The sequence below is a fragment of the Adiantum capillus-veneris genome, chromosome 6 (assembly GCF_014529385.1).
Source record: "Adiantum capillus-veneris isolate H3 chromosome 6, ASM1452938v2, whole genome shotgun sequence".
Classification (NCBI taxonomy): Eukaryota; Viridiplantae; Streptophyta; class Polypodiopsida; order Polypodiales; family Pteridaceae; genus Adiantum; species Adiantum capillus-veneris.
The window spans coordinates 63,247,751-63,269,571 of record NC_140936.1 but is presented as its reverse complement, the minus strand read 5'-3'; the positions used below and the strand labels follow the sequence as shown (position 1 = coordinate 63,269,571).

Here is a 21,821-nt window from a genome sequence, read left to right as displayed (position 1 = left end):
ATACTTTTTGAAGTGAGATTCCTCCTCTCCCTCACTGCCTCTCTTGGGGTGGAAACAGAGGCCAAAACCTGAAGCAATTTGGTGATTCTTGCTAGGGGATCTAATGGTGTATGGTAGGCTCTCTTTGTTCTATGGCAATGAGTGTGGCACATTGATGGGGCATGGCTCCCCTTAAAAGCGTGAAACCTGTGTACTCAACATCAGAAGGCAGTCCCATCTTGTGGGTGAAGATTTTTTCTTGGTGAAGGCTCCTATGAAGCTTGGTGGTGGAGTGTTTGACTCCCCCCGTTGTGTGGCTTGGTCTTGGTTCCGTGCTAGTGGTCCTACTTGGGCGGGGCTCTATCCGGTGGTAGCTGATGAGGCTCCAATGGCATCTACCTAGGATGCTTATGGTGATTTCTCCTCTTGCGAGGGTAGTTCCTTGGTCAACCAATTTATGGTGCTTTTTTAATTCAAGGTGGCTCCCCTGTTAGCCTGTTGTGGTGGTTCTCTTGTTGATATGCAAGTCTTTAGCCAAGATGTTTTCTGTTGTTGATAATTTGGGTTTGGATACCATGGCTAGGTTGGAGGATGGCTTGCTTTGTAGATTTTGGGTTTCAATACACTCACATTTTGTGGGTTTTTTAAAAAACCAAAATATTTTCCTTAATGAAAGTGGTTCCATAGTCATTGACATATATTTACCTCAAAGTTCCTCGCTATAAACTTAGTATAAATGTATAGCATCTCTTTATTTTGCATAGCTCAATTCCAACCCTAATTATTTATTTATTAATATTGGGCAAGCCTCCGCACTAGTCGCATGGGGTCTTTTATGACCCCAAGCGGTGGGATTTGTGGTCAGGAGGATGTCACTCAAATCTCGAGGCGATTGGAGGGTGCACAAAATGTTGAAGACGTGGACCTCCCCTCCTCGGTGTTGGGTTTCAAACCCATGACGTCCACTTTGAGATCCCAATGCATTATCCACACGCTCGTGTGGGTTTCATTAATCACATAGCCATTTCCCCTACATATAAAGCAAGCCGACGTAGGAAAAAGTAAGCTCGAACCGATCAGATGGATGGAGAGCATCATGGAAAACATGCCCTACTTGTTAGCCATTAATCCCACCACTTGATCTTCATTGAAGACCTTGTTTGTATGGTGCTAAGTTCGAACAAGGACTTCTAGAATAACATATGTTCATTTTTTGAATACATACATTAGTTCTTCTGCATGCAATTTTTAGTTTTTTTGCTTCGCCAGGTACAACATGGTGGGAAGAAAAAATTCTACATCCGTCTCTACTCGATGGATGGACTTCCAAGCAAAATTTGAACCGAAAATGAAAAGGCACAATGCTGGGCTAGTTAGAGCATATATTTGAACCTGCGTGGAAATGGAGCAAGCTTGTGCTTCGCACAAGAAGATTTAGAAAATTTCTCATGTGGGAAAAGGGACTTTTTCTCAGTGTCACTTTCATACAATGCATAACATCATGAGCTTTTGCTTGAGAGGCACCGCATACCTAGCTAGGTATGATAGGGGGCAGGGGACCGCCAGCCCGGTGGGGGGCCAACGGTCCCCTGCCCCCAATCATACCTAGCTAGGTATGCGGTGCCTCCCTGAGAGAAGCTCATGATGTTGAGGTAAGTCACAGTGTAGAAAATATTGTGAGGATTTGTCCAAAACTTCTTGTGTATAGATTGGGGGGTCTTTGTGCCAAAATTGTAACCCGTATCCCAACTGGACCCTTTACCCTAGTCGTACTAAGCGTGTGTGCGTGTGTGTGTGTAAGAGAGAGAGAGAGAGAGAGAGAGAGAGAGAGAGAGAGAGAGAGAGAGAGAGACAGAGTTGATAGCGATATTATTTGGTTTGTTCATTAATTCAAGCAGGGTGGCCATGGAGCCCTTGAGGAAGGGAAGGACATGAAAGGGTCAGATCCCAAGTCTATAAGTCCTCATGAGCATGACTTCAATTTTAAGAGACCCCGCGTGGATCCACCACAACAACAACAGCAACAACAGCAACACAATACTACTCCAGGTTCCACCTCCTCATTCAAGGTAAGAATCAGCGCCATCTTCTTCATTCATTGTGTAATGCTATAGTTTCAACACACTCTCTATCCGCAATTTGGGACTAGTTGTTGTGAGGGAGGGCGAGCACTCCACTGCCGCCAATCGCACCTAGCTAAGCACTCCCTGCCCTACCAAGCAATAGCTGATGTTGTTGAACCCTATACTGAAAAATCATAAGAAAAGAGCTACTTTCTCACAAATGTCAGAAACTTGTTGTGATCATGTACATCATTAGAAACATGTTTGGTCTTTTGGCCATAGTTGCAACAAGCGCATCTCTTTGAAAACAACTACTTCCACTAAGCTCTATTCTAAAACTTGTTCATTTGACAGAGCCAACCGGTCCGTAAAGAGAAGCTTGGAGAGAGAATTACCACTTTGCAGCAGTTGGTTTCTCCATTTGGGAAGGTGAAGTCTCTCAAAACTAGTTGTGTTATCTCCTTTTGTGTGTGTGTGTGTGAGCCAGCAAAATAGAAATTTTTATGGGCAAATTTTTGATGTTGATCAACTTTGCAGACGGACACGGCATCCGTGCTCCTAGAAGCTATTGGATACATTAAATTCCTGCAAGAGCAAGTTCAGGTACTCATGTTTGGAAAGAACAAGCGAGTCTTATGAATTTTTTTTTTTCACAAAATTATAATAAGGATGAAAAAAATCTGATTATATAGGGGACCAAATCCTAATGAGAAAAAGAAACCAAAAACAGTGTGTTATTGTCTTTGCCTTGTGTTTGGAGCCTTTCTAACACAAGAAGATTTGTAAGTTTTCTCATGTAGGAAAATGGAGTCTTTTTCAGTGTTTTTCATACGATGCATAACATCATGAGCTTCTGTTCGAGAGGCACCACATACCTAGCTAGGTATGCAGTGCCTCCCTCACAGAAGCTCATGATGTTGAGGTGAGTCACAATGTGAGAATTATTGTGAGAATTTGTCCAAAACTTCTTGTGTAGGTCATAGATGGGACCCCTTAGAGCCGTCCAAGATAACAAGCAAGCAATAATAGCTTTTGCGAATTTTGACTAATTTATGTTTTATCTTGTCCACTGACTTCTCTTCTTGTCTTGTTGTAATGCAGACTTTGAGCTCTCCATATTTGAAAAGCACAAACAACCCAACATCACAAAGTGTACTGTCCTGGATATCCTTCAATTAAAATTGTTAATTTAGAGTACATTGCATTTTCTTACCTTAAATATGCTAAGTAAATAGAAAGATGGGTCTTTTATATTCATGGGAGTGGACTGTATGTATGTCCTCTCTTCCCCTTTGCACTTATTACTCGGTCTAGAACCATGTTATCTGGTAAAGTAGCTATTACCACCCGAAGAGCGTAGCTCAGTTGGTTGAGCCTTCATGATGCGTAACCCTACGGCGTTTGAGATATCGAGGCTCAATGTCTGTGCTCAATGGGTGGAACAAAACTTCTCTATTGGGGAAGGCCATTTCCTTCTCCCTTTTACCTTAAATTACTAAGTACTTCATACTTATTTGTGACCTTCAATTGAACTACATATGGAGAGTTAGCTAGATTATAAATCTTTTTACCTTACAGATATTCATTTTGTTGGAAGATTTATTTATTTATTTTTTTCCGAGAAAAAGATCCTTCTATTAGTTAGTGAAACTGCCCATAGGGCTACAACCTCCTCTACAAGAGAGGACTACAACAATCATGATGGGGAGACTCTCCCAATGAAAAAACAACATATGTACAATGAGGCTAGATCAAGGGATGGGAGGAGGGAAGAGCCACACAGGTGGACGGTAGTGCCGTCGTGGAGGATTTATTTAAATTTTACTTTTCATCAAGCTTTCTCTTCATTGTTAACGTTGCTTTTTCTTTTCTTTCCAGGGAGATAAAAATCAAAATGGAGAGGAAGCTAAGCCAGATTTGAGAAGCAAAGGACTTTGCTTAGTACCTCTATCATGCACTATGCAAGTTGCTAATGACAATGGAGCAGATTATTGGTATGGAGGAGCCTTTCGGTGATGAAGAGTCAATTGCCGCATTTACGACATTTCTAGCCACAAGCATATTATTTATAAAGACTTTTCCGTGTTTCCACCAAAAGTAAAGCTTGTTTTTGAGGCTTGATTAAGGCAGGGTTTGGGAAAAAATTAGGCTTAAGTTCAACTCTCTTGATAAAAGAAAAAGATAGTTTAGGTCTTAAAATTCATATTTTGGTGGGGAAGGACCCCCTTTTTATGTAATCTTATTCTCGTTTTGGTTTCCCAAACCCTGGATTAAACAACCCTCCATTGTTGCATACTTACTAAGTGTGATTTTTCCCCAATAATGGTCTGCTTTTAAGTACAATTAGAATTTGGGTTCTTACTCATTTTCAATTGTGATTGGGAAAAAAGGAGTTATTAGAATTTTGATACTGTATCAAAGTTTGTAAAGAAAAATGTTGTAACCAATCCTAGATTAAAGTTTTAATTGCCACATATGTTGCTCTTAACAAGTTATGCGATTAAGAATGTGATCAATTGTGTTCTAATTAATTACTCATATTGAGGTTTGTGCAAAAGTAATTACTACCAACCACATATACAGTTTTGGGGTCACCACAATGTGCTTGATGCATTGTATTGGAGACAAAGCATGCCCATATTCAGGCATCAATCCTTATCTGATAGACCAAATATCACATACAACACCCTCACACACAGAGTCTTGATGTCCTCATTTCATTATGCAATATGCATCAATTGATTGATTTTGATTGTTGTATCAAACGATGTTTCAATTTGACATGATTTCGTACACATTGCAAAGACAGATGATCATTTTTAGTCAAAGCCGGGACTTTGCATAGTTGAGCATCACATGCCTATAGATACTATTTTTAATAGACACTAGCTAGCCGTGACCTACCTATGGTGGGTCTCGCTCGCTCTTACCATTTATTTAGTGACAATAATATAACTTGGTTTTAGAATCTTACTTCTAAAGTGTCTCAATCATCAATTATCTTGAAGGCAAAGGCATGCTAGACAGCCAACACAAACCCAAAATTAGTTGCTCTCCACACTGCCTTTGCTTCAGCAAGCACTCACTGTATTCACTTTGCCTCATGCCCCTACCTGTCCATGGGCTTCGTTGCACCACCTTGCCAATCCTTTGCTAGTCTCTTAAACATCACTCCATTCAACGCCAAGGCTCATCGTCACTATCAATGCTAGATGTTGAGGCCATGCAATCATGATTCATGGAAACATCTTTACCAAAATGCAATCTCTCTCTTTCTCTCTCTCTCTCTCTCTCTCTCTCCCTCTCTCTTAGCCTGCACACATGCATCACCGCAGTTGCTGCTCCCGGCGAAAAAGCGTTGAGAGCCCACCAAAGGCCCGTCATGCCCCTGTAGCTACGCACAGAGAGGCTCACCGGCAGTGTACCGACAGCAGCGGAACTTCACATGCTCTGCTTTAACGGTAACCTCCAGTGAGAGCCGTTCGTGAGGAGGGATCAAGTCTCATTGGCTATGATGCACGGACAATGTGGCAGGAGCGGGTTGACCTTTGATCGAATGGCCAGCCGACGGTAATGCTGCAGCATGTGCGCAAGGTGCCGATAGCTAGTGAAGTTGGGGTCTCAACCGGCTAGCCACCGGAGACCATTGCATGTGTGCATGCTCTCTCTCTCTCTCTCTCTCTCTCTCTCTCTCTCTCTCTCTCTCTCTCTCTCACTCACTTTGTTACATGCATACTTACCAACTCTACTGCACAACAAAGAAAAGAGATCTGAAAACGTCTCTCTTGTAATGAGCACAATGGACAGCGGCCGCTAATTCTTGACGTAAAAATCACCTTTTGATTGGCCACTCGTTAAGAAATCTCAAGGGCTCTCTTCAAGCCAGTCGACTCGCAAGTGGCTGGGACAATGAAAATGTTCAATCTCTTCTCCCGCAAGAGATGGTCTTTTCCCTGCCTCATGCTTCCTGGCTACTTGTCCCATGTGCCCAATCGTGCAGGGTCGTTGGCCACCCATGAGCCAGCTATGCCGAGCGGAGGCCGGAGCCCTCCATGTGATACTGCTCTCTCTCTCTCTCTCTCTCTCTCTCTCTCTCTCTCTCTCTCTCTCTCTCACACACACACACACACACACACACACACACACACACACACACACACACACACACACACACACACACACACAATTATGTGGGTGCCAGTCCTCGCAGTTTTAAACTTGTGTAAGGGTAAGCACTTTGCCATAATATTATAATTTTAATTTTAGTATAAAAGTATAGATTTGTTAGCTCCTAAAACCTATCAACTTCCAAACGCCAGATAGCTTTCCACTCTTTCTCTCTCATTGTGAAGTGGAATTGTGTATTCTCCTTTTGTCAGTGTGCACAATAGACCCGCTTCTCTCTCTACTCCACTCTCACCCGCTTTCTCACTCGCCTAGAAGAGACTCTCTCTCTCTCTCTCCACACTAGCCAGGCAAGGTGCAAACCAACTACACACTAGTTATAATTACTTGGACCCCAATCGAGAACTCTGGTACACAATCAAATCCTTGTCTTAGTCCCTTTCCATGACTCTCTATTCAATCTCTAAAGGTAAATGGTAGTCTCTAAGGCAGAAGATCTAACTCACATGCACATCTCTCTCTCTCTCTCTCTCTCTCTCTCTCTCTCTCTCTCTCTCTCATCTCCGATCTCTAATAATCTTTTCCTTGTTGCTCGCTTTCCAGCATATTTTGTCTTTTTGCATAGATTGACGTGCTGAGGCAATGGACTTACAATTATGTGTGTGTGTGTGTGTGTGTTGAATTAATAAAGCATTGTTGCAAATCTATCATGCCAACACAGCCACACATGTAAATCAATGGACCATGTTTGTGTGTGTGTTGCTGTTGGTAATTGTAATGTGCTCCAACAGTGGTGTTGGTAATAGCACTATGACAATCTCTAATGGTTTACTGCGGCCTTTTATCGCATTCTGTATAGAGAGTCTAAAATCATCATGGGGCCGCGACGCGGGGGGTTTGGGGGGGGGGGGGGGGGGGGGGGGGGGGGGGGGGGGGGGGCTTTTTTCATTTCAAATTTTACCGCACTTAATTCTGTGCTCATTACTACAACATTTTTCTATGTTATTGCTGTAAAAATTATCACGTTTATTCTCGAAACCCATTTTAGTGCCTAAACATTCAAATTGTAGTGTTTCCCTTTGTTTTGGTGTTTCCATCCCCCTTAATAAAAATTAAAAAACATTATATAAAATTTTCAATATATATATATATATATATGAAAACATGGAACAATAGTTAGCTATGTGGATAAACGTGAAACAACAACGGGCCTAATCCATCCTAAAGTAATGCATGTGACTCTTCTTCAAACCCATTTTATCGACTAAACATTCAAATTGTAGTGTTTCCCTTTGTTTTGGTGTTTCCCTCCCTCTTTAATAAAAATTAAAGAACATTATATGAGATTTTCACCGAAAAAAGATATGAAAACCTGGAACAATAGTTAGCTATGTGGATAAACATGAAACAACAAAGGGCCTGCTACATCCTAAAGTAATGCATGTGGCTCTATATAAAGCAAGCATTGTTAGAGATGAGAAGCTAAACATGGACGACATCTTCTGTTTAGGCATGGACATGATAGAGTGAAGTGTGTCCACATTTTACGAGACGGTAGCACCTATGTTAGTCTCCTCTTGAGGGGTTCACCATTCAGTACTCCCCTATATAACGTGCATTCGCGTGGTATTAAAAAATCCCTTTTTTAACATGTCCGAATGAATAAAATGAGCCCTTATTTTAAGAAATTTTTCCAAAATTGAATATAAAAACTCCTTATTTTAATGTATCTCTGTTAAATATTGCCTAAATTTTTTATATTTTAAAACCCTCCTTTCGAACTCACGTTATACATTAACATGATTAATGGTGCACACGCACCCCCTGAGAGTCTCCTTAAGCTTTATTTTGCAGCAATGTGTACATGGTCTATACTTTTGTTATCAATTAAATTAATCAATACCGCTTGATTAACATAATTTAACATGCTTCATAAAATTAGAGAGAGAAAGAGGAGGGAGAGAGAGAGATTAATGGATGACACGACAAAAAAAAATCATAAATTAAAGTATACAAAATGTTTATGAATCATCTTCCAAAAGATCCCTACAAGAAGCGTCATTCAATTCTAAGGCCATGGCTCCTAAATCGATAAAGAGAGAAGAAGAATTGTCGTTTGTGGATGCATTAGCTTCATCATCTTTGAATTTATCATCCTCCATCTCATCATCATCATCATCATGGTAATCATCCTTGCTAAGACTTGCAGTTGTCGGACTTGAATCATCGATCCTCCTCTCCTCTGTCCCCCCCTCATCCAATAGTAGGAGGTGGAAGAGGGTCTAAGATGGTCTCCACTTCATTAGTGGAAAAAATGGTTCTCCTCCAAGGTGTTACGGGAATTACGACCAAAGTTTTGGTTGGTGGATTGCTGGGATATAGATTACCTATAGAAGAGAATTTCAACGTGAGTAACATTGGTATAATTAGTGTTATAATAAAATAAGAATAAAAAAGGTAGTCACTCAACTGTTCACAATTGCGTGGAAAAACTAAATTGTCATACCTCCCTGTGTGATGTACACTAGAGTCCACCATGTAGAGGCGATTATCTTGCCGTCTAGACACATTTGCAAACCACTTGCACTCAAAGATGAAGGTATGAAAGGTTCTAAAATTAACCTTTAGTCTCAGGGGTGCACTATGTAATCATGTTAATGTATAACGTGAGTTCGAAAGGAGGGGTTTTAAAATGCAAAAACCTTAGGAACTTTTATGGATATGCTTCTTGATGAGGTTGTAGGCCATGCGATGTATATCTTTATGTATGGCTATAATGGTTATAATCAGCTAAAGATTGCGCTTGAAGATCGGAGTAAAACCACTTTTATTTCTGAATGGGGTGCATTCATGTATTTAGTCATGCCATTTGGTCACTGCAATGCTCCAGAAACATTCCAATGTTGCATGATGGAGATATTCAATGAATTATTGCATCAATTTCTTGCCATATTTATGGATGACTTCACTGTATTCTCAATTGAGGAGAAGCATTTTCTATTTCTGGAAATGGTTTTTCAGCATTGTAAGGAGAAGAGGATCTGTTTGAATCCATTCAAATATGTTTTCCTGGTCTGAAAGGGACAATTATTAGGGCATATAGTGTCCAAGAATGGCATAGAGATGGCCAATGATAAAATCCAGTGTTTCTAGTAGGCCAAGACACCCTTCACAACATCAAAATTAAGTTCATTATTGGGATATATCAATTTTTATAGAAGATCTGTTCATATGTTTGCTTTCAAGGCATTACCTTTATATGAGCTCACTAAGAAAACTAGCAAGTTCATCTAGACTGCTGAATGTGAGGAGAGCTTCCAATGTCTTAAAAATGTCATTATCAGTAAGCCAGTACTCCGACAACTAGATTGGGATGTTATCTTCCATGTGCATGTCGATGCTTCGGGACTGGCAATACTGGCTCAACCAGAAGGGAGGACTGATTATCCAGTGTATTTTACCAGTCAAAGATTCAATTAGGCTGAACAAGGATATACTACCATGGAGAGAGAAGCCTTAGGAATGGTTTTCAGTGCCACCAAGTGTTGACATTATTTACTCGGCAAGCTATTTCATTTCTATGTGGATCATCAGGCATTATTACTTTTTATTAACAAAGCTATTATTCCAAGGACGATTGATCAGATGGATGATGTTCTTGATGGATTTTGAATTCAGCATGTTTTACAAGCCCGATAAATCTCATTGTGGTGTTGATTTCTTGTCCAGAAGTACTGACAGCTACTCAGAAATATCCTTGAGAGATGAGCCAATAGATGCAAAACTGTTTCAGGTGACAACTAAGGAAAACACAGATCCAGAATGCTATGATTTATATCAGTTCCTTTCCAAAGGAGGATTCCCAAAAAATTGGACTCAGAATCAGAAGAAGGCTCTGATGATTAAGAGTCTGAAGTTCACCATCATAAAAGGATTTCTCTATACACTGGGAGTAGATGGGGTTCTTTGAAGGTGTGTGCCAATGGAACGAAGAATGCAAGTTATGTCTGAAGCACATGGTGGGGATTCTGGAGGACATTTCTCCACTGATATTACTTACAAGAAGATTTTGCTGGCTAGATTATGGTGGCAAACTCTGATATCTAATGTTTGAAGTTTTTGCAAAACTTGTGATACCTATCAAAGAATGGGAAAAGCAACAACAACTGGTATGACTCCACTTACTCCAGTTCAACCACTGGGAGTATTTATGAAATGGGGTATGGACTTCATGGGACTATTCAAGAAGGTCACTCCAAGGAAGAACGGGTATATCTTAATGGCTACCTATTATGTCACTAAATAGGTAGAGGCCAAGGCTCTTCCAGATAATACTGCGAAGTCCACTATTGTTTTCCTATTTGAAAACATTATTTACCGCTATGGATGCCCATTGAGATTGTGTCTGATCAAGGGACACATTCATCAATGATACCATGGAAATTCTGATGGAAATTCTCTCACTTAAGCATAGGAAATCAACTCCTTATTATCCTAGGTGCAATGGTCAGGCAGAGAGCAATAAAAAAACCATGAAGAGCATTTTAACTAAAATTGTTCAAAAGGAACCACATCAGTGGGATCTTAAGCTACAAAGTGCTCTATGGGCCTATAGGACATCTTACAAAGTCACCATTGGAATGACACCTTTCAGAATGGTGTACGATACTGAAGCTATAGTGCCTATTGAATTTGTGATTCCTAGTCTCAGAATGGTGGTGGAATATGGATTAGATTTTAATCATAATCTTAAACATAGATTTAAAGAATCAGTGCAGTTGGATGAATTGTGACAACGTGCCATGCTAGAACAAGAAATTATTCAACAAAGAAGAAAGCACTAGCATGATAGAATAATCAAAGTTAGGGAGTTCCAGAAGGAAGACTTGGTTTTTCTTTATCAATCCAAACTGCGCCCTAAGAAACCAAATTTAAAGATAGCTTGGGCTGGTCCATATGAAGTTGATTGGGTTATTTGGACTACTGCTGCCAGGTGTTTATAATGAGGCCAGAATTAAGCTATATTATTCTAATGAGAAAGAGACCTCCAAAGAAGAAGATACTGGCATTTTGGGTACTAATGACCAGGAACTTACAGAACCAGCCATTCTAAACCTCTTCCATATACAACCAGTACCAGAACTAGTGACGGTGCCAGGAAAGTCTCGCGTGATAAAACAATCCAAGGGAAGAGTCAGTAATGTGTCAGAGCCAGTACCAGTTCTTATGGGAAAAGGGCCAGTGGGAATGCGGGTGATAATCATTAAAGGGAACATGGAAAGAATTAGTGTTGGCAGCTGGACACACCCTACGGAGAATGATTGCTCGATGGAATATTATTTTTTGTAATTATTCTTTAATTGAGAATAATCGACATTTCACCTTTGTAAATAGTGGGGCTTGTAGAAGCTTCCAGATTGTATTCCATTTTTGACATTTAGATTGAGTAGATGGCTAAATTGGAACATTAGGGTTTGAGATTGTAAGGTATTTATACCACTTTTGACCTTAATGAAAAAAACCTTTTGTCATTTTAAAAAAAAAGTTATGTCTGTGTGAGTGAACGTACTGTGTTTGAGAGAGAGTGAGAGTTTCATCTTGACGCTACGAGCGCATCGGTGGTCGGAATCGAGTGTGGAGAAGTGCAGCGTGTTACCCCCGACGAGAGCTACGCGCCAATACCTACATTGCGGGTGTGCGGTCTGGTTTTGCGAACTCGACCCACGAGCTACATCTGGTGATTCGGTGAGCATATGTTATCCGTTTCGCATTTCAGCATATCCACGCGTTCGCATCGAGTAGAGCTACACATTAGGCACTTTAGTTTTTGGAAATGATTTTAACCAGACATGCTACGTGATTTTTCACCAGGTGTTTAGGGTTGAGATTTTGGTTCATGAACCTTAGGGAGGGCGACCTATTGGTGTTAGTAGGGTCTCGTTCAAGTTCTGTGGCGTTTCGAGAACGTTTGATGGGTATTTGGCTCTTGGAAGCATTGTAGGAAATCTCCTCTTATGCACTCCTGAAGGCTGTAGCTTAGACATTGGGTAGAGACCTCTGTAGGAAGTAGTCGAGAGTCGGTTGAGTGTAGGTTGACATCCTATGCTTGCTTCCACGCGCCTGCAGGTCGAGATTCGTTCTTAGATGAAAAATCTTATTAGGTGAGTTCTCACTGTGCTGACGTCCGTCGCGGCGTATCCGCCAACATTGGCGCCGTTGCCGGGGACGAAAACCCTAGGTAGGTGACCGAGACTAGTTCTTGAGGATAGGGATTCTCTGGCTTGCCAGAGTCTCGTTTTACATTTAGATAGGATCAGAGGGTGGATGACTCTCTAGGTCTTAGGAGGAGTCTAGGGAGCGAGTGTCTGGCCTAGATCTTTCGACTTAGGTAGACTTAGATAGTTTTAGGTATTAGTTGAGTTGTGGTGTAGAGAGTAGGAGTTGGAGTGGTAGAGGCGATGAAAGGAGAGCTTGAGAGTCCGGAGTGGCCAGGAAGCAACCAAGCCACCAAAATCACCATCTCACATGAAGAGTAGGAGTAGGGTAAGTAGGACATCATGATTTATGATCTGGAGCACTTCATGCATGTTATATTTGTTGTTAGGTTCATCACAAGGTTGTAAAAGATGGAAAAGAGTGTTTGAAAGCTAAAGTGAAGTTCAAAAGTTTCTGTGAGTGTTTCTGATAGAGCTGGAGAGCATCACGAGTACTTCTGTCAGAAAAAAAATAAATTTTAAGCTAGGAGACATCCTATGCGTAGGATTTCTACAGGGTGATCTGGTGGAAATTTTGAAATTCTAAGTTGACCAGTGTGTTCAGAAGGTAGGTTTTACCCTATTTTCACCTGGAAAGTGGAAGTTTGACCATATCTTGACGAGATAAGGCTAGATAGAAAGAAAATTGCCAAACATCCTACCCAAATTGTGCCAAGGCATTATTTTAAGACCAAAACCATAGGATGAGTGCATGATTTATTGAGTGCCTGAGGAAGGTTTCATCTCAATTGGGTGAGAAAATTGGGTTTTAAGAAAACTTTAGCATTTTTGACTGAAAAAGGCTAGGATAGCTAAAATTGGTGTCTTTTGAAATCCAAACCAAAATCTAAGCATAGCACTGGGTTGCTCACATCAAGGGGAAGCTGTGGCTCAAGTTTGGGGTCAAACAGGCCATATAGACATCCTACGCGTAGGATGTGTTCTGTGTGATTTACCACTCCAAACCTAATTTTGAGCATACCAAAGTGATAAGCACCTTAAGAGGAGTCTATGCTTTGCATTTGAAGTCATTTTGAGCAGTTAGACATGCTACACGTAGAATATCTAATGCATGAAATTGAAGCCAGAAACTGATTGTAGGCATAGCAGGGTGTTGTATAGCCTGAGGCAAGCCACCTAGTCAATTTTGGTCCAAATTGGAGTTGATTTGACTGGTCATGCCAACATCAGGCTGCTGGAACAGATTTTTGATCAATTGACCAGCTTATAGGTGTCCAAATCAAAAAGTAAAAGCAGCTGTGGACTCAGCACATCAAGGGGAATCTATAGTGCAAATTCCAGGTAAAACAGAGCAGATAGACATCCTACGCGTAGGATGTCTACAGGGGGTTAGTGAAGAGAAAAGTTGACTGAGGATATAGAGTGATGTTCCAATTGACTTAAGAGTTCCATAACTTCTTTCAGAAGTGAATTTGGACCTTGTTTGACCTTTTGACGGAGCAAAGATGGAATTAAGACTTTCTCGGTACATTGACCAACGTGCGAGGGAAGTACAGATCCAGATTAGCAGACCTAATCAAGAACATCCGAAGTGTATAAAATATAGTAGTGGTTGAGGTTAACCCTCCAGTTATACCAATCATTACTAAGACCACCTCTAGCACTTAAATGCTTTGATTCAATTGCCGAAATTAAACGTTTGTGTACATGTATATTCAGCAACAAAGCAATAAGTTGTGCGGAAACTGATCCTTTACCAAGTGAGTGGTTGGATTTGTGATAAGTTGCATTGCTAAGTTTGATGAATTTAAGATCAGAAAGACACATTCTTAGAGATCAAAAGGTGGTAGGTGATCAGGGTAGCTTAGTGTCCACAGAGGAGAGAGTAACTCAGGCAAGGCTAGATCCACTAGCACCGATCATTGAGAAAGGTAGTGATACTGACACTTCATCCAATAAGTCCTTCTTCATGATGGGTAGTCAACAGCCAAGAGGTTTCTCCGATGAAGGACCAATGCTAGGAGGAAGCACCTCCCAAAATCCTTTGAGCGATTCCAAGTTCACTATAATCTTCTTAGAAGGAACAAATTCGAGGGGAGCCCTAGCTTATTCTGACTATCGAGGACGCAAGTGTATTTGTATAGAAGAAAGACCTGCTCAAAGACTGGAGATAATTCGAGTCTATGATGATGGAGATAGATTCCGAGACAAAAAGGGGAACCACTATCTGATAGTTAGTAACCCTGAGGATTACAACAGATATGGAGATAACGTGGCAAAAGGAAAAATGGTTTCAGAGACTCAAGAACCGCCTCCAAACATTGATCGACCCAGAGATCTTTTTATGTATGATAAGAAAACAACCAGGGTCTCTACTTATAATGAGAATGTGGGAATTTACAAGCATGAGAGCGAGGGAGTAGTTTCTTATTTTTGATGCAAAGAACCCTACCCAAATGAATTAAGCAAAGACAAGGCTCTTTACTTATTCTCTTATGAAATCGCTATGGGGAAGGATATCATTTTTGTTGATAGGTATGGGCGAGAATACAAACGTATTCTCCCACGGGAGGTAGAAAAGGAAATAGTTCTAAAAGCATCAACATATGCCCCTGAAGAAGTGCCAAGGGTCACCTATATCCCTAGCAAATTGACAAATCCCATTTTCAGAAGAGTACGACGCGACCTCACATTGTACCCGACAACAGACTTTCAACTACCAAAACCAACCAACAAATTGCAGGCATGGCTTCGACAGAGTGCAACATTAGAGCAAGACCGAAACCGAGATGGTTATCCAGCGACATGAGGGCTAAGGGATTTACAAGAACCACCACTCTATTCGTAGTATCAAGGCGAGAGTAAGCCAAAAACTCAAGGGTCAACAGAGCCTGGAAGACAACCCATAGAACGAGTTTGAAGAGATGAACCATCTCTTGCAAAAACCGTCAGAAATTATGGCTTAGGAGCACCTCTGGGAGAGGAACCCTCCCACTACTGAAGGCCAGAGGAGATATATCGATTAGGATGAGGAGATCCAATGATGAGATTTGTAGACCATTGTAGAATTAGACCTTCTCAGGTGCAAAAATGGGTAAACAAGAAATACATGGGAAATAGAGATCCTAGGGATCATGTAGCAGCCTTTGTGCGTGTAATTAGAGCTGAAGAGGTGTTAGACTTCCCTACCCAATTTGCAGGGTTTAGACTAACCCTAGAGGAGGATGCTGCTACTTGGTTTGACTCTGTGGAGCATAGAGACTTTGAGTCTATGGAGGAGGTGTTTGACGAGTTTATTGAGGAATTCTCACAAAGGGGGATAGCTCATAATACATTCTCACAAATCCATAAATTCAAACAGAAAGAAGGGGAGTCAGTGTGAAAGGCAGCCCTACGACTAAAAAGATATGTTAAGTTCTGCCATGTGGAAGAACTGCCAACTCAATCCAGACCAATTTGAGCACCTTTATTTTTTTGAATAGACGTGTAGCAATAACAACCGTGGTAATGGTCGCGACAATGTAGGTGGTAATAGTCGCAAGTTTATATTTCCGCATCTATTACCGCCTATAATGCTGTTAAACCACTACCATGACAATTTCCGTTGTTAAGCAACTGTGGTAATGGTCGTGGCAATGTAGTTGATAATAGACGTGGAGCAATAACAGCCATGGTAATGGTCACGGCAATGTAGGCGGTAATAGGCACGGGTATATTCGTGCATCTATTACCGCCTATAATGTTGTTAAGCCACTACCATGTCACTTGCCTCTGTTATTTCCGCACACACAATATTTTCTCTTTCTATTTTTCTTTGTTAGCCCGCTGCAAAGCTAGCCGTTTTGTAATTTTCCTCTTATAGTGTAGTCCTCAGTATCAGCCATCAAGAATTTACTACACACTCGAGCATGTCGAGGTATGTGTGTGCTAGGTGATCTTAGGAGGGGTGTGTGAGTGTCTGTGGTTTTATGACAACAACAGTGCTCTCTCTCTATTGTTCGTTGTGTGTGTCCTCCTTCTCTCACACAAAGTCCACCCAACTACACATCAAAATTGTCTCTGAGCTCTACAAAAGCATCTTCCTCTTTTTCATGTTAACCCATGTGCCTCCCCGTAGAAATGGTCTCTCTCTCTATATATATATCTTTTCTCTCCTCTCTCTCTCTCTCTCTCTCTCTACTATTGCTCTTGTAGTCTTTTTGTTTTTGCTTACATACCCCTGATCTCTCCCTTACATCTTGTCTACATATCAAGGGTGGCATGGGTAGCAATACCTCTAGCAGACTGAAAGTCGATTGCACTCACCAAGAATCGCTTGCACACCGGTCGATCAAAATCGCTTGCGCAGGTGATCATGTGTGTGTGTGTGTGTGTGTGTGTGTGTGAGAGAGAGAGAGAGAGAGAGAGAGAGAGAGAGAGAGAGAGAGAGAGAGAGAGAGAGAGAGAGAGAGAGAGAGAGAGAGAGATAGTTAGATAGATAGTTTTATTATCGTCCTCGGAGGTCAAATATGACCTATGGGACCAAATGAACATGTCACATAGTGTGAGTGGAGGTCATAAGTGACTCTCGATGCTCAAAAATGGCTGAAATGAGCGTCGCAATAGAGAGTCCACATCGTGGTTGGGAGAGGAAGGTATGTAGGGAGAGCTTCTGGCTGAATATATAGGGAAAAGAGGACATAATGTGGTCAAAAGCTGAGCACTCAAAGTAGTGTGTGGTACTCACTCTCTCGCACTTGACAAGGACATAAGGTACAAAGTCGACGAGACTCCTCGGTAGTGCCCCAATGTCCTGTCTTGCAGCTTAGAAAATCAGAGATAAAACAAATGGAGGCAATGGTGCGGATCGCACTCAACGGGATGGGCTCAAGGATGTAGGGATGGGTCCGGTTACCTTCTTATTCAGAGAAGAAGAGAGATTTGTAGTTTGGGGCAATGTGTGTGGTGTAATGGCTGAAGCGAGAACCTTCAGATTTCTCCCAGGCCGTGATACATTGGCGTTGTAAGAAGGCCTTATTAACTTGGGAGTCGATCGACGCATCCTTGACCAAGTGACATGCATCCCATCTTCCAAACCATTTCTTGATGTCATGCATCCACCCCGAACATAGTATTTTTCTCTTGCATGTCTTCTGGACCTTTTGACTTGCTTCATATGCAATTCTAGGAAGTCGATACAAAGGGCTACGTTGTGTCTTAAGCATGTACTCCACAACCCTTTGCATGCCCAAGACCTCAATGGGAAGCAATCCGAACTCAAGAAGTAAGAGCATGTAGAGTGTTTGTGCCTTGACTTGGAGAAAGTTGGTAAGAAAATGCTTTTGGACATTCTCAAACTCTTTCCAAGTAGACTTCCCAATGCTACCACCCCACACCTCCACTCCATAAAGAAGCACCAGTGTCACCAATGTGTCAAAGAGGTACTTTTTGAGATCCCAACACTTTATCTCTCCAGCATTGCACATGTTCTCAAATGCATAATAAGCCATTTTTCCCGCTTCCAAGCGACGCATTGCGCAATCCTTCCATTTATGATTTGGATGGAACCTCAAGGCCAAGGTACTTGAAGCTATCTACCACTTCAAGTTGCTCATTGTTGTATACAATGCATGGATGTTTGTCATTGAGGGTCTTTACAAGCATAACCTTGGTTTTGGATCCATTCACAATCAGCCCGCTATGTAGGCAAAAGCGTTCCAAGACACTCATAAGCTTTTGTGCATCTTCTAAGGTATGTGCCAAGAGCACTACATTGTCGCCATAAAGCAAAATCATGATCACCGCATTTTCGATCTTAACCTCTTCTATGTCCTCTTGTTGCATAAAATCAAGAAGCATGCATTCCATTTGATCAATGAGTAGCCCAAAGAGGGTTGGGGAAAGTGGGCATCCTTGTTTGACACCAATGGTGCTTGCAAAAAATTATGAAATTCCGTCTCCCATACGTAGTCTACATATCACTTTTTGGTAGATGTGAAAGACTTCATGCATAAATTCTATCGGCACTTGAAGGCTTTGCATACGTCTCCAAAGATTTCCTCGCGGTACCATGTCAAAAGCTTTCTTGAAATCCATAAAGCAACAATACAAGTTTTTCCATTTTAATCGAGACGCTTCCATACGAACTTGAAGAGTGACAAGGTGATCAATAGTGCTATGATTCTTTCAAAAACCTGCTTGTCTAAGAGCACGTTCGCCATTCTTTTCAGCCCATTAATTTATCTTCATCTCCATGATACATCCAAATAACTTTGCCATCAAAGAGCCAACCATTATAGTGCGATAGTTGTTCACATTATTTACATCTCCTCCTTGGTGCAAAGGTTTGATCCAATTTGCACTCCAATCATGAGGCATGCCATGCTGAAGTGCAAGGTTAAACATATCGCGTATCCAATATCGCGTTTTCTTGCTTGTCCATTTAATCATTTCAGCCTTGATACCTTGAAGGTCCCCTGCCTTGCGAGTAGCAATTTTCTCAAGCGCACAACATACATCTTCAATGGTAAAGAAGGGAGGCATAAACAAAAGGGGGCTACAACAATCCATCTTATGAACATTGGGTTGCTCATAGAGGTTCTTGCAATGCGTACACATATCCTCAAGAGTCAAGTCACCAAAGCTCTCAACACGCTTGCCTTTTAGATTTTTCCAAAACTTGCCACATGCATGTGCTTTTTCTTGCGCTAAAAGAAGTTGTTTTTTGACTTCCCATCTTCTCCTCTTTTTTTGAACAAGTGCTTTGTATGTGTGTGAACATTCCAAGTAAACTTCCTTGTCTTTGCTTGCATCCAACCTTAGCAAGTATTTTCGGGATTGACTACATTCCATGTCAAACCATTTCTTCTTGGTGCTACCCTTCTTAGACCTTTTGCAACACATGTGTTTCACCAAAAAACATTCCTTTGCACAAGAGCAAATTAATTCTTTGAAAACTTTCCACTTGCATTCTAATGTTGGGCTCTCTTGATTCTCTGTCATTCTTAACATTTGGTCTATCATATCAGCATATATAAGTGATCGTTTGAAGTCTAGATGTAGGTACAAATGATTCACATCATGATAGGAGGCTACGTGCCCCGGTCTTTTAAACACTTGAGGTCAATACATAATATCCTATGATCCGATTCCAGATTCCATTCACCAAGTGTAAAGCTTTGTATGCATTCTAGAGTGGCTTCTGAAAACAACATATAGTCAATCACGCTATCATTGTGCTTTCTGCATGTAAATTCATGAATGCCTTGCCATAGAGATACACCATTTTCAATGAGCATTCTGGTACTATTGCACACATGTAGAAGTGACTTTCCATAGCAATCTAGTTCTTTGCATCATTAGAACTTTTATTATTCATGTATGAGTCATCCATTCTTCTTGAGACATGTGGCATGTCGACTTGTTGTGTGTCGTGTTGTAACGTATTTGTGCGAGCATTCATGGCTCCAAAGACAATGACTTCACCATGGTCCTTGCAATGAGGAATGTCTTCCTCTAGTTCAACAAAGGGTTGATATCTATCCATATCCAAGCGAGAATAAAAGTTGGAGTTATAGTGAGGAATGTAGCAACCAGCCACAAACATGACTTGACCATTTGGTGGGCTGATTTTCAACCATAAGCAGTACTTATCTTCTTTAACAATGGAAACATCTTTCAAACTCTTTTTGTTCATACATGCTACGTCTCATTGGCCTCTACATTGCTTTGCATTTTTGGCCCACATCAAAGAATGCACATCGTATTTGTCAGATCCAAGAATAAGTTGCGCATCATGCTCACATGAGAGTCATTGGTAAGCTCATCAATGCCAATTCCCTCATTTCATGGATACCCCTTACAATTCCAAAAGCTTATTCGCAAGCGTGGGTTGGTCTCATAGATCATGTGTCTCTATTTGTTGGGTGGACTTTTTTTTTTTCGAGAAAAAGATCCTTCTATTAGTTAATGAAAACTGCCCATAGGGCTACAACCACCTGTGTAAGAGAGGGCTAAAACAAACACGATGGAAAGACTCTCCCAATGAAAAAACAACATATATACAATGAGGCTAAATCAAGAGATGGGAGGAGGGAAGAGCCACACAGGTGGACGGTAGTGCCATCTGAGCACACCCTAGACTATGGTGTAGAAAGTCCCAGGGCGCCAAAGTCAAAGGAAAGCCTGGCGGTGCTCCCGCATGCGGTAGGAGCTGCCCTGTAGTCCCTCAAACTATCTTCTGAGAGTATGGATCAGCTCTAGCCAAAAGTCACGAACAGCCTTTGCTGGTGGCACATGGCGAGCCTCAAAGATGCGAAAACAGTGGGCCCGCCAGATGAACCAAAGTGTCAGGCCACTGATGAGCTTCCAAAACTCCTCTCTCTCACTGCACCACTCCTGTGGAGTAAGCTCTGTAGAAGGCTGGAGTGTAGGTCTCCCCCCTGCATCACTATCATCCTATTGGTGGAAGATAGCTCAAACTGAAGTGCTAGGCCCGTGAGGGTGGACCAAGCCACTGCCCCCAAGTGTACTGTCGAGCCGTGGAGAGAGCAGGCATTAGACAAAGAACTCATAACCACACCTGCTAGGCCAAGGGACAGTCCCAAAGACAGTGACGCTGACTCTCCACCAAATGGTCACAAGCTGCACATGCGGCCAAGAGACCCTATGCACTAGCCAGCTCCCTACTGCTGTAGCTCTGTGTGCGACCAGCCACTAAAACAAGGTGACTTGCCTCGGCTGTCTAGAGTCCCACAACCTCTCCCAAAAGGCTGCCAACAACTCGACTATGAGACCATCCTCCTGCCAATGACGTGCTGCAGTGGGGCAAGCCTCTCTGTGTGCTGCTAGTATATGACGTCCGAGTCGAACAGTGTACTGAAAGAACGGGACTCCTGAGTGGTCTGCAGAAGAGAAGGGGTTTCTCCATAGCCACTCACCAGGATCCCACTGTACTCGTGCCAGTGGACAACACTCCCAAGCCCATCGCCTCTAGTGTTCAGTCTGAAGAGCTGTTGGGTTAGGGTCTATGACGCAAGTCCTCCCTCAGATTCCCACTACTCGGATCCTCTAAAAACAACAATCTGCTACCTGTGGGGCCTCTATTACAACTCGCTGTAGTCGTATTCCACCCTGAAGCTCAAAGAACAGGGCTGGGACAGTCTCTGAGTAGGCCTTGACTAAGATGAGAACCTCCAGTCGTGCGAAGGCTCCCATCCACTAGGGTGCTACTGGCTCAAGAGGCGGGAGCCACTCAACTGGAACTAACTCTGAGATGTCCTGACACATGCTCTGAACCCCTCTCATGCCCTATAGCTGGAGCCCCTGCACCTCCTTTGACAAACCTGTGAACTCTAGCCAGTCACCTAGAGAGCGCGTTGGACCTGCTGCCATGCGACCCCACGAAACATGAGGCAGACTACCAACCAAGTGGCCTCTCTGAGTGCTAACCATGGGGTTC

The 21,821-nt window shown here is 42.0% G+C and overlaps 1 protein-coding gene across 1 annotated transcript in view; it reads left to right on the top strand.

Annotated features, from left to right (window-relative positions):
* Positions 1–4,489, top strand: part of LOC147455613 (uncharacterized) — a 68,136-nt gene extending 63,647 nt beyond the window's left edge. Inside the window, exons 6-10 of the mRNA XM_086513731.1 lie at positions 1,878–2,048; positions 2,397–2,471; positions 2,580–2,645; positions 3,144–3,194; positions 3,921–4,489. Coding sequence (XP_086369857.1) covers positions 1,878–2,048; positions 2,397–2,471; positions 2,580–2,645; positions 3,144–3,194; positions 3,921–4,058 — 501 coding nt within the window. The 3' untranslated portion in view covers positions 4,059–4,489. The remainder of the gene's footprint in view (positions 1–1,877; positions 2,049–2,396; positions 2,472–2,579; positions 2,646–3,143; positions 3,195–3,920) is intronic.
* The last annotated feature ends 17,332 nt before the right edge of the window (positions 4,490–21,821 follow it).